General features: G+C 32.3%; 1 protein-coding gene across 5 annotated transcripts in view; it reads left to right on the top strand.

Annotated features, from left to right (window-relative positions):
- Neto2 (neuropilin and tolloid like 2) overlaps window positions 1-13,719 on the top strand; it is a 68,213-nt gene that overhangs the window by 18,574 nt on the left and 35,920 nt on the right. For 3 of the 5 annotated variants that reach the window (XM_058575868.1, XM_046435146.2, XM_046435145.2), the window contains exons 3-6: window positions 2,441-2,581; window positions 3,219-3,467; window positions 7,700-7,744; window positions 7,828-7,955. In XM_058575868.1, coding sequence (XP_058431851.1) covers window positions 2,441-2,581; window positions 3,219-3,467; window positions 7,700-7,744; window positions 7,828-7,955 — 563 coding nt within the window. The remainder of the gene's footprint in view (window positions 1-2,440; window positions 2,582-3,218; window positions 3,468-7,699; window positions 7,745-7,827; window positions 7,956-13,719) is intronic. The other 2 variants (XM_058575869.1, XM_046435147.2) reach the window with 2 other exon arrangements.

The raw sequence follows: 13,719 nt of genomic DNA, 5'->3' as shown, positions 1-13,719 counted from the left end.
ATAATCCTTCTGCATACTCCAATAACCTAAAGCTTTCTGTCAACCTATCAACCTCATTTAACTGGATGCAACTTGTTAACTAGACTAAATCATCAACAAAAACCATCTCCTGGTAAATTAAAAATTTTTTGGCATCACTACTAGCTCCTAGCACACTGGATTATGTGTAAAAGTTTAATGATATTCATACTTTATCACTAAGCAAAAATAAAAAAAACAATCCCTTGTTCCAGTGAAAACAAATGAAACCTTTCTCAATACCTTATTTGAAGCTCTTTGGTCCTATTTTAAGTATCCTGATGTAGAAAAAAAGATTAGTGTGTTTTTTGAGCCAGAATTTCATGTCATAGTTGGGTACATTTCCTTATAATCCTAATTGTTCTTTATTTTTGTCAGTTATACATGTACATGACAAAAATCCAAGTGTACTAAATAATTAGGAAAAAACCAGTCCTCCTCCTAGCCTACCCCAACCATCTTCTTGCTCAATATAAATAACTACTTTTTTAAACTGATTGTTTGGAATTTTCTCTCATATCTTTAAGTAACATGCTGTTCTTCTATTTCTTGATTATTTCAATTTTAAGCATCTGATACTGATTTCTCACCATGGAAGGTGAATAATTTAGCTCTTTGACACACCTACTGTTCACCCCCATCCACAATGTTCTCTTCCATTTTTACCACCCTTCTCAATATAGCTATATTCTGGTTAAATCAGTAATTCAGGGTTTATATCAAGTTACTCATCAAGTTTTTTCAATATGAATTTTGCATTTGGTTTTGGAAATTTGGGGGTTTTGTTAAATTTTTCAAAATCTCTCTCCTCCCCCCATTTTCTCCGTTCTCTCTCTTTAGGAATGCCATTATTTAGTTATGGCTCTATTGTTATTTGTTTGTTTGTTTGGTTTTTTCCATCTGTCTTTTTGTTCCACGTGCTGGGTGACTTCCTAGGCTTTATTTTGTAGACCAGGAATTAGGAAACTTTTTCTGTAAACATTCAGATAATAAGTATTTAAGACCATACAGTCTCTGGCACACCTACTCAGCTCTGCTGTTGGTGTGAAAGTAGCCACAGACAATACATATACATGATGGGCATGCATATATTCAGTAAAACTTTATGCACAACCACAGGCAGAGGTCAGATTGGCCCAAAACTTTTTCTAATATTTTCATTGCTTCTGTTTTTGGATGCATTCTTGTTTTATACATATGCTTTTTAAAAGAATGTCCTTGTTCTTGTTTTATTCATGTATTTGCTTTTCTCTTTCTCAGATTAAAGTTTTATGTTGTTACTGTCTTTAAAAAAATATTTTTCTTGCAGTCTTTGTTTCCTTAGAGTTGCTTTTTCTCTCTTTGTTTGGGTCTGATTTTCAAATTAGTGGCTTTAAATATTCAGTGATTACTGAACATCTGTTCAGATTTTAAGAGGGGCACTGAAAAATTGCTCATTAGCAGTCTGCAGGTGTAAGTAAGGATTGTCTGCTGTGGCCCTCACTGTGGAATGTCCTGACATTGGGTATCTCCTAGGTCTGCATCATTGAATCTTTAGGAATAATTAGATTTCCCAGGAAAGAATCTTTCCATTTCCCATTTAGAAACTCCATAACTCACTGAGGCCTTTGGTGAGCCCAGTAGGAGAAGCTCGGGAGTGTCATTCAGTGTGTTAGCACTCACTAATCAGTCCATGGGCATTTTTATCCTCAGCTACACCTGAGGTCTCCTATTCCATTAACTCTGTTTTACCTTCTCCAAAGAAATAATATATGAGCAGCAGCTGCCTAGATTTGTGGAGAAGATAAAGTATATGAAACAATTCATATACAGACTTTATGTATATGTAAACAGCGTCATATTATTAAAATTACCAGTTTCACATAACCCCTCACTCTACTTCTAGAACTACCAGTTATTTCTTTGTATCTACCTCCTTGTACTTACAAGTTTATGCCCTTAAAAAAAAAAAAAAATCCTTTTACTGCTTTTAAGTGGAACTTGAGGAGACAGCAGAACTGAATAGTTGTGTTCAACTACAGTCTTTAAAATCTTTCTGTAATCTTTGAATCATTTGACTTTTGTGTTAAACTAAATATAAGGATGCCAGAGATAACTCCATAGATTCTTTTATTTTTATGTCAGAACTGAATTTTATTACATTTTACTGATTTATCTGATTCTCTTATATGGTTTTGCACTTTATATTCTCTACATGGCAAACTTATCCTCCAGCACAAAGTTCCTCTAGCAAGCACAGCATACACAATCTTTTACTTCGTTCTGTGCTCAGTTTGTTGAACTAAATTTGGCAGTGGTTCTTACAAAATTTTATATATATATATATTACAGAGTGGGCAATTGTTTGGAAAGTTGTTGGGGAAAAGGAAGAATGCTATTCTGCTTTACTATAATTATGTTTAAATGCTATTTTTTCCCTAAGATGGACAAAATATTGGAATCAAGCACATTCCTGTAACCCAGTGTGGCATTTGGGTTCGAACCAGTAATGGAGGTCATTTTGCTTCACCAAATTATCCTGAGTCATATCCACCAAACAAGGAGTGTATCTACATTTTGGAAGGTATTTGACCAATTTTTTTATTGGATGAATTTTCTACTTTGTTGCAAAATTAACTGCATTGGTTAAAAATACCATGTTTAAGCTAGTTTGAACAAAATTTATATTTGAATTAAACTCTAGTAATGATTAGTATTTCTAAATATTGAATACATTAGCAAAATGATAATTGAAATTTCATGAGAATTTTGAATCTCCTAAATTATGATTCAGTTAAGTGCATCACTATGTATGAGAAATTCCTCTGATAAAAACCTAAACTTACTGGCATTTTTTATTAGTCTTCATGCAAATTTATGTCCAAATTAGTGAATTCCCTTCATTCTTCTGCTTATTCTTTTGTGTGTCATGATACATTTTATCTCATGAAATAAGTAACCAATAACTTTTCGAAGCTTCAATTTTAATCAGTCATATACATTTAATTTAATAAACAGCATTTGCCAAAGAGAAGGTTACAATAGTTCTACAGAGTACATTATTAGTATTGTAAAATATGACATTTATTGTGACCTATAAAAATTCTCATTATGATCCTTATCTATGAAGAATTAGAGTGATTGTTCTGTTTTTCTCATTTGTTTGTACATTTATATATTTCCATTTCTGTTGCCCTTATTTGCTTGCTTTTGTTTTATAGCTGCTCCACGTCAAAGAATAGAGTTGACCTTTGATGAACATTATTATATAGAGCCATCATTTGAATGTCGGTTTGATCACTTGGAAGTTCGAGATGGGCCATTTGGTTTCTCTCCTCTTATAGATCGTTACTGTGGCATGAAAAGCCCTCCATTAATCAGGTCAACAGGGAGATTCATGTGGATTAAGTTTAGTTCTGATGAAGAACTTGAAGGACTGGGATTTCGAGCAAAATACTCATTTATTCCAGGTAAAGAATAATCTTTTCACTGGTTGAGTATCTCACCCTGATTGCAGAATCCTAAGGCTAGAAAAGAGATAATTTGGTCAAGTTAATAAGATCAAGACTTTAAAGGGATTCTCAAGGTGAAAAGGAAATTAGTCTATGAACAAATAAACCTTAATAAAACTTGGAACTAGAACCATATCATATGAATTTTGAGGCATAATACAGATGATATCATATTTTCTTATTTTTCTTGTGTTTTATAAAACACATACTTAAGGTCCACAATATCAAAATAAATGTATTTTTAAATAATTTCAACATATTGTTTGGTTTTCACAATCCCCACAAAAATTTTGGCAGGTTTTTTATTGGACTGATTTGACTTAGCCGTTCATTTGAATAAATGCTCTTGAAAATAATGAGCAATAGAAAAAATACTGTTCTGCACTTGTAGGTAAAAGATCTGGGTTTGAGTCTTTTTTCTGTCACCTAATAGCTGTAAGACCTAAGCACAGAGTTGTACCTGATATTTGCCATTGGTGAAAGGGGTAATACCTACTGTATTAGTTTCCTGAGACTGACATAATTAATCACTACAAATTTGGACACTTAAACAATAAAAATATATCCTCATAGTTCGGAGATCAAAAGTTCAATCTACCAGGACCTTACTCCATCTAGGAACTGTAGGGGAAAATCTATTCTTTGTCTCTTCTAGCTTCTGGTAGCTGCTCCAACTCTTCTGATATCATAGCCATATTGCTCCAATCTCGATCTCCATCTTCACATCTCTTTCTCCTCTTAAAATCTTAATTATATCTTTCACCTTGTAATATTTGCTTTTTAAAAAATATAAGGTTATACAGGTTATGGGGATTCTGATGTAGATGTATTGGGAGGGGGCACTGTCCAACCAATAGGATCTTACCTACCTCTGGTTCCTAAGAACGCTGTGAGAACAGTCAGAACATTACTTGTTTGCCCAAAAAATAAAAATAACTTATAATTCTTGTCAGTAAATGTTATGGAAATTTTAAAGTTTTGCCTTAATATTTATTTGCCTACTGCTAAAATGACAACATTCCAAAAAAGTAAAATTTGTCTTATAATCTTTATTTTTTTAAGAATAGTTTTAGGTTCATAGCAGAAATTGGGTAGGAAGTATATATCATACACCTCTTGCCTCTCATTACCACTTTGCAGCAGAGTGGTTCGTTTGTTAAAATCAATGAACCAACATTGACACATCATTATCATCCAAAATCATAATTTAGAGTTCATTCTTGGTTTTGTATGTTCTATGAGTTTTGACAAATGTATATTGACATGTATATTATAGTAGTATACAGAACAGGTTCATTGCCCTAAAAATTCCATGGGGGTCCTCCTATTCATTCTTCTCTTCCCCTATACCACTGGCAAATAGTGATCTCTTTACTATATCCATAGTTTTGTCCTTTCCAGAATGCCACATATAATTGAAATCATAAGTATGTGACCTTTTCAGATTGGCTTTGCTCATTGAGCCATATGCACATAAGTTCTTCCATGTCTGTTTATGGCTTGACTGCTCTTTCTTTCTTTTTTTTTTTAGCACTGAATGCTAAAAAATTTTTTTAAAAATATCTTAATGTTTTATCAGATGTACCACAGTTTATCCATTCTATTAAAGGATGTTTTGATTGCTTCCAAGTTTTAGTAGTTGGGAGTAAAACTGCTGTAAACATCATGTGTAGGTTTTTGTGAGGATGTAAGTTAACTGGTTTGGGTAAATTGTGATATATATTACAACATGGATAAAATTTGATACATGCTAAAAATAAAATTAGCCAGAAACAAAAGGATCAGTGCTATGTGGGTTCACTTATGTAACATATCTAAAGTGGTCACATTCATACAAACAGAAAGTAGAATTGCCAGTGACTTAAGAAGGGTAGAATGAGGAATTAGTGTTTAATGGATATAGACTTCCAGCTTGGGATGATAAGGAAAAGTTCTGGAAATGAAGAGTGGTGGTAATTACACAAGTTAAAGGCCAACCTTGGCAACTTAGGAAGACCCAGTCTCAAAATATAGTTTTAGAAAGTGCTGGGGGTAAAAAAATAAAAAATAAAAAAATTTAAAAAAAAAGAAAGAAAGTGCTGGGGGTATAGCTCAGTGTTAGAGCACTCGGTCTACCAAAACACTGGGTTCCAGTGCCCAAAAAAATTATAAAAGCTGGCTTAGTTAAAAATTGGTCAGGTATTCGATTTCTGTTAACTGAAGACACTATTATCAGTAGCAAAAACACTACTCTTATTTGAGTAATGTTTTAAGATATTTTTAAAAGAATCACCTTGTATATTAAGATGCTTAATTTGGACAAAAGCTCTTTTTCCTCTATTTTTATATATTATTAGAGAAGCTTTATATGGATTATAGTTAAAATATAGACAAATTGTGAAATTCATAGGATTTTTAGACTTTTTTGACCTTTCATTTGCACTTTATGGTGCTTCAGAGTTTCTACAGACATTATATTTAATTTTATTCAAATGACAATAATGTCAGGAAGATTGACATTATTGTCATTTGAATGACAATAGATCCTATTTTATAGATGAGGAAACTTAGAGATGAAGATTTTCTTGTAGATGGCAAATATAAGAGTAGAAGCTGGGATTGTGGCTCAGTGGTAGAGCATTTGCCTAGCATGTGTGAGGCACTGGGTTTGATTCTCAGCAGCACATATAAATAAATGAGTAAAATAAAGGTCCATCAACAACTAAAAAAAAATTTATTTTTTAAATCAGGACTAAATTCTAATTCTCTAAGCAACTTTTTCTTTTTTGTTGACTTTGTGATATAAGTAAAGATTCTTCAGTTTCATTGTTAGAAGAAAGGAAGATGTTCCATGTCAAAATAAATAGGCAATGTCTAATTTGCTAAAATGTGGCTATATCTGCTGTTATTAAAAGTCATGTTTATAAAATAAATTTTTTGTTATTATTTTCTTATCATTTTTATTTGTTCCACTTACTTGTACATGATAGAATGCATTTCAATTCATCATACGCAAATGGAGCACAACATTTTGATTCTCTAGTTGTACATGATGTAGAGATGCCCCATTCATGCAATCAAGGGTAATGATGTTCATCTCATTCCACCATCTTTTCTACCCCTATAATATAAAATAAATTTTGTCTAGGGAGTGGTAAATCTAAAAGAAAACTATTAACAGTTGTAAAAAATTATTGTCTTTTAATGAAATTCTCTAATGTTGTTAAGATAGAGGCTCTCAATCAATATTACTTCCTGGATTTAACTAGATAATTGTGAGAATTTTAAAAGAATAAGGATAAAACCTTAAAATTCTTTCCTTCATATGAAAAATTCTGATTAACTTGCCAGTTAGCTCCTGACTTTTTCACCCAGTACCACTTAAGATTTAAATTTACTTTTGACATTTTTCTGCAAAAGGGCTGTAATGTCCTATTAGTTGTCACCTTTTAGCAAGGATGAGTTTAAGTCTAAAAAGGACAGTCCCTGAGATGTATTCTAAATAAAGCTCCTAATTTATTTCCACTTTTTTCCAATTTGTAGTTTAATAACTTTCTAAAGTGTCTGGAATTTAAAAGACAGTTTTAACAAGAATTGAGCATCCCATTACATAAAATAAACTATGTATGAAATAGGTTTTCCAAGATAAGGATTCTGAGACATTTTTGACTCTCCAGCAGTTTTTTTTATTCTAGTATTTTGGTGAATGCAGGTCATATCTGAACTTTAAGGTAGTATTTAAAGAAGCCCCTGTCTGTAATTTTTAAAAATTTCTTGTGGTAAAATGTACATAGCATAAAATTTACTCTTTAACCATTCATAAATCTCCAATTTGGTGGCATTATGTACATTCACAATGTTTTGCAACTATCACCACTACTCTTACTATGCAAAAAAATTTATTAAGACAAATTTTAATGTGATTCAGCCAAAATAACTTTCATTTCTTTTTAAAGGTTGCACTAATATTCCCTTGTGTTACCACATTTTGTTTATCCCTTCATTGGTCAACAGACTACTACTTTTGGTAATTGATGTGAGTTTTCAAGCAGCATAAGTTATTAATTCATGATGGGATCAAAAATATGAACATCATCATTAAATAAATATTGATTCTATAAGTGAGTTCATAAATGGACTGTTGAGGTAAACTAATATTTAAGCCTTAAAGTAATTCAATACGAATAACTTTCTTCTTTTTTCTGTTACAGATCCAGACTTTACTTACCTAGGAGGTATTTTAAATCCCATCCCAGGTTTAGTATATTACCTCTTTTTCCCCATGGCATTTTTGGTCAGTCTTGTTTTCCTTTGAACGTCATTCATTTATTCTCTCTAGATTGCCAGTTTGAGCTCTCGGGAGCAGATGGAATAGTACGTTCTAGTCAGGTAGAACAAGAAGAAAAAACAAAACCTGGCCAAGCAGTTGATTGCATATGGACAATTAAAGCTACTCCAAAAGCTAAGGTATTATTATGTATTGAGTCACTTCAGGGAAGAACATAAGACGTGATTTGTATAAATTGTTGCTTTTGTTCATGCAGATATTTGTTGACTATATAAACTGATACTACAACACTACAACTTTAAAAAAACTTAATTTTACTTCACTTACTTTATTGGGCACCAGCACTGTTAGAGTTAAATAAACAAATATAAATTTCAGGAAGTTTACACATACATTAAGGTTCTTAATTTTAAAAGTCTACGATTCTAAAAATCTAGTTGGACTTGGTGTCGTATATCTGTATTCCCACCTACCGTGAAGGTTGAGACAGGAGGATAGCAAGTCCAGCCCAGGCGGTATAGCAAGATCTCATTTAAAAAAAAAAAAAAAAAAAGATCTTAAAATCTGTAGGTTCCTAATGGTGAGTACAAATATTGATCCGTTTATCATTAAAAATATTTTGTTTGGTTAAGAAAATTAGGCTGCAAGAGGTTAGAGTCTTCTTGGAGGTCTCAGAGTTGGTTATACTGACCAGTGTAAAATATGTTGAATTCTGTGTTCTTACACATCAGCTGATCTCTGCTAATTATGTAGAGTTTTCGTTTAGAAGTACCTCAGAGAAGAATGTTGTAAATAACTCTAACAGGTTGAGATTGATTGCTAATTAAGGAATATCAACAGAGTCAAAAATTAGATTTAATATATGTTTATGAAGAGAGACGGGGTGGGAGAACATACCTTTAAAAGAATCATGAAAATCAGATTTACAGCTGGGCATGGTGATGCACGCCTCTAATCCCAATGGCTGGGGAGGCTGAGGCAAGGGAATTGCAAGTTCAAAGCCAACCTCAGCAACTTAGTGAGGCCCTAAATAGCTTAGAACTAGAACCCTCAGAGGGAGATGACTTACGTGAAAGGGTAAATTTAAAACAATATATCTACTGGGGCTGGGGTTGTGGCTCAACAGTTGAGTGCTTACCTCACATGTGTGAGGCACTGGTTTCAATCCTCAGCACAACATAAAAATAAATAAACAAAATAAAGGTTTTTGTTCATATACAACTCTAAAAAATTGTTTTAATTAAAAAATATATCTACTGGCACATGTCAGTGACAAATAATGTATTTTTATGGGCTTGTTCTTTGAATGGGGTTGGAGGTAAGGCTGGATTCCCCTAGGACTTTCAATTAGAAATGTGTCTTTGGTTTTGGGATATGAGTTTACATTCCCTGCTCAATCCAGGAACCATGGAGCCCCAAAATTAACAAAATGGTCCTAGGCTCATAAAACTTTTTGAGGCATCTAGCAAAAAATAAGTCCAGAATAACCAATAAGGCTACAGAGTTGCCATTCATAAACCACCATTGCAGATAATCTCACACATCCAAAAGAAAACACCTATGCTCACAACCTACCCTTGAGATAAGAGTAGACAAAACAATCAGGTTGTCTCCAAAAGGATGCTATTTAGATTGTCACTACACCATCGATAGCAAAACAGAAGCTCAACAACAGCAGAATAATATCTTCAAAATTTTGAGAGGAAAAATAATGACTGACAACCTCCATTTCCATATTAAATTCTATGATTCAAAAATGAGGGCAATATTGAGGTAATTCTAGGCAAAAATAATAAATGAAGCAAATGCTATAGTTAAAATCCAAATATATCCTGCTTACAGGAAAATTTGAAAATGGAAAACTAAAAAATAACAGGCAAATACCAAAAGAGAATGGATGGAACTATAAAAATAAAAATCAAGAAGGTCACCAATTCACAAAGAAGTTAAAATAATGTAAAATTATTACAAATTAATGTAGTCTCAGAATGTTTAAGCTACAGATTCATCATTGCCAGGGGAAAAGTAAGAAATCCAAAGTTACAATGGGAACATTTTTTCCTTCTTAATGATTAATTGACCAAATGTACAAAAAAGTTATTAAGGCTCAAAAGATTCAAACAACACAAGTATACCTAATCGACATGTATCTTGCACAGAACATCCAGAGAACATTCATTCTCTACGTGTGAAACATTTATCAAAACTAGTCTATAGAGTTGGCTAATAAAGGAAATTTGAACATACACCAGTGCTTGGGATTATGCAGAGCTTTCTTTGAAAAAAAATACAATTAAACTAGGAATCGGCAACCAAGAAATTACTTCACAACCTTATATATTTGGCAATTTGTTCATATATTTGGAAACTGAATAATATTCTACTTATTCATAGATCAGAAGAAATCAGGATAGAAATCTGAAAACATTTAAAACTCAATAAAAGAAATACCACATGTCAAAAACTTGTAGGGGGCTGGGGCTCAGTGGTAGCATGCTTGCCTAGTATGTGTGAGGCACTGGGTTCAATCCTCAGCACCACATAAAAGATAAACAAAGGTATTGTGTCCATTTATTTAAAAAAAAAAAAAAAAGTTGTAGGATGCAGCTATACACCAGTATTTTGAGGACATTTACAACCATACACATCCATTAGAAGAAAAAAAGCTTGAAATTTAATGAGCTAAGATTCAACTGAAGACATTTAAAAACGACAAATCTGAAGAAAGATAATGATTTTAAAAGCAGAAATAAATTCTTTAAAAATTTAACAAAACCAAAAATTAGCTGTTTGTGAAGGATAACAATAAGCAATTCACTGGCAAAATTAATCTAGAAAAAAAGACACATCCACATAAAATCAGAATTGGAAAACGTCATAAATAAACTATAGCAAAGGTTAAAAACTCTTTAAGGAACTCGAGCAAAAAAAATGGTCAAGTAATCTGAATAAACCTTTCTCAAAAGAAGATACACAAATTACCAACAAGTATATGAGAAAATGCTTAGCATCGCTAATTATCAGGGAAATGCAAATCAAAACTACAGTAAGATATCTTAGTGTTACAATAGCCATTATAAAATACCAAAATCAATAAATGTTGAGGAGGAAGTAGAGAAACAGGAATTTTTATACATCATTAGTGGGAATGTAAATTAGTTACCACTGTTACAGAAACAGTGACATTTTCTCAAAAAAAAAGTAAGAATAGTTTTGATATATGATCCACCAATTCTGCTACATAGCACATATCCAAAGGAAGAGAAATCAGTATGTCACACAGATAATTGCACCTTTATATTTTTGCAGCATTATTCACAATAGTCAAGATATGGAATCAACCAGTACAACAAATTGTAAATGGCAGGGAGGAGCTAATGACATTAAGAGACAATTAGAAGTTTAAACACTGTGCTTGATATTAAGAAATTGGCTGGTTTAATAATAGTGTAGAGGTTACTTTTTAAGTGACTTTAACACTACATAATGGAATTATTTATAGATTAAATGGGATTAGTCTAATAGGTAAGGGGCAGAAGTGAGGAGAGACATAGATAAAGTTTAAATAAGATTGAAATGATCATTATTAAACTTGGGATAAGTTATTCTGTCTGCTTTTTTGTTAATAAGTGTTTTAGGTTATCATAGGAGAATATTATAAACAGTTCTTTGCTAGTATAAAAGAATGAGGTATACAAGCAAAAGAGAAAAATATATCTGAAGTTTTTAGAAATACTTATTATATGTAATTTCTATCAGAATGGAGGTGATAGTCAGTTAAAAGATAACTTGTTAGAAATTGTCCAGTCTGAAATACAAAAAAAAAATATTGAGAACCAATTAAGAAGCCTGTAGGACAAATTTAGTAAGCCTAAAATATCATTTTAAATTCTAGAAGGAACAGAGATTAGTAAAGAACAAATACTTCAAGAAATACTTGCTAAAAGGTTCCAAATTTAGTGAAAGACATGAATTTTTAGATGTAAGAAGTAAGAAGCTCAGTGACTGTTCAGGTCTTTGGCCCATTTGTTGATTGGGTTATTTGTTTTCTTATTGTTTAATTTTTTGAGTTCTTTGTATACTCTGGATATTAGGGCTCTATCTGAAGTGTGAGGAGTAAAAATTTGTTCCCATGATGTAGGCTCCCTATTTACCTCTCTTATTGTTTCTCTTGCTGAGAAAAAACTTTTCAGTTTAAGTAAGTCCCATTTGTTGATTCTTGTTATTAACTTTTGTGCTATGGGTGTCCTATTAAGGAATTTGGAGCCCGACCCCACAATATGTAGATCGGAGCCAACTTTTTCTTCTATCAGACGTAGAATCTCTGATTTGATATCTAGCTCCTTGATCCACTTTGAGTTAACTTTTGTGCATGGCGAGAGGAGGGGATTCAGTTTCATTTTGTTGCATATGGATTTCCAGTTTTCCCAACACCATTTGTTGAAGATGCTATCCTTCCTCCATTGCATGCTTTTAGCTCCTTTATCAAATATAAGATAGTTGTAGCTTTGTGGATTAGTCTCTGTGTCCTCTATTCTGTACCATTGGTCCACCTGCCTGTTTTGGTACCAGTACCATGCTGTTTTTGTTACTATTGCTCTGTAATATAGTTTTAAATCTGGTATCACTATACCACCTGATTCACACTTCCTGCTTAGAATTGCTTTTGCTATTCTGGGTCTTTTATTTTTCCATATGAATTTCATGATTGCTTTCTCTATTTCTACAAGAAATGCCATTGGGATTTTGATTGGCATTGCATTAAACCTATAGAGAACTTTTGGTAATATCGCCATTTTGATGATGTTAGTTCTGCCTATCCAATTTGGGCAAATATAAGCCATCTTATCAATATCAAGAATGAAAGAGAGGCTATCATTCTCCCCGTTAAAAAATAATAATAAAATATAGTACAACTCTATGCTCAAACATCAGATGACTGAATGTGGTCAAATTCCTTAAAAATCTACATGCTACCAAATGTATCCAATAACTATATGAGGTAAATCATCCCATATTTATTCAAATATTGAATTCATAATCTAAAATCTAACAAAACCCAGGCCTAGATGGATTTGCCAGCAAATTGTGCCAAACATCTAAGAAAGATACGATGCCAGTTCTTTACAATCGCTTCCAAGAAATGAAAGAGGAGGGTACAATGTAAACTAATTTTATAAAACACAGTACTCTGATATCACCAGAGATGTAAGGAAACTACTTATCAATTCATTAAGAAAACGATGCCAAAACCCTCAACAAAAGATTAGTAAATCTAATATAGCAATGTATAAAAAGTATACTATATCACAGTGAAGAGTGGTTTATCCTGTAAATGCAAGTCTGATTCAGCATCTGAAAAAAGTCAATGTAATTCACCATAAAAGAGCTAAAATTGACCTTAAAAAAAGGATACAGACATCTCCATTCATTAGAATTCAGTACCCATTCGAAATAAAAATAAATCTCAAAAAAGTTTGCATAACCTGATTAAGGATATCTACAAAGCCTCCTGCTAATATCACATTTAATGGTGAAAACCTGAATACTTGTCCCTTTGGAATTTGTAGCTAACTCCTATTCAACACCATACTAGAAATTGTAGCCAGTGCAAAAAGGAAAAATATACTGTCTTTGTAGATTTACGTGATTGATTATCTGAATAAAAAATTTCATTAACTCTACCAAAAAAAATTTTAAATTCCTGAAACAAAAATGAGTTTAGCAAGTTTGCAGGATATAAAACCAATATGCAAAATATACTGTCTGTCTTATTATTTACTACTAATACCAGTCAGTTGAAAATTAAGAAAACTGTACCGTTTCTAAAAAGCATCTTACAAGTATATGCACCATCCATAAACTGAAAATGTGTAGAACACTGATTAAAAGATTTAGAGACCTAAATGAAGAGATGCACTGTATACATGTATTGATAGACTC

The sequence above is a fragment of the Marmota monax genome, unplaced genomic scaffold (assembly GCF_021218885.2).
Source record: "Marmota monax isolate L192 unplaced genomic scaffold, Marmota_monax_Labrador192_F-V1.1 WCK01_AAM20220418_F8-fsc00024, whole genome shotgun sequence".
NCBI classification, from domain to species: domain Eukaryota; kingdom Metazoa; phylum Chordata; class Mammalia; order Rodentia; family Sciuridae; genus Marmota; species Marmota monax.
This window is presented reverse-complemented; position numbering and strand designations above follow the sequence as displayed.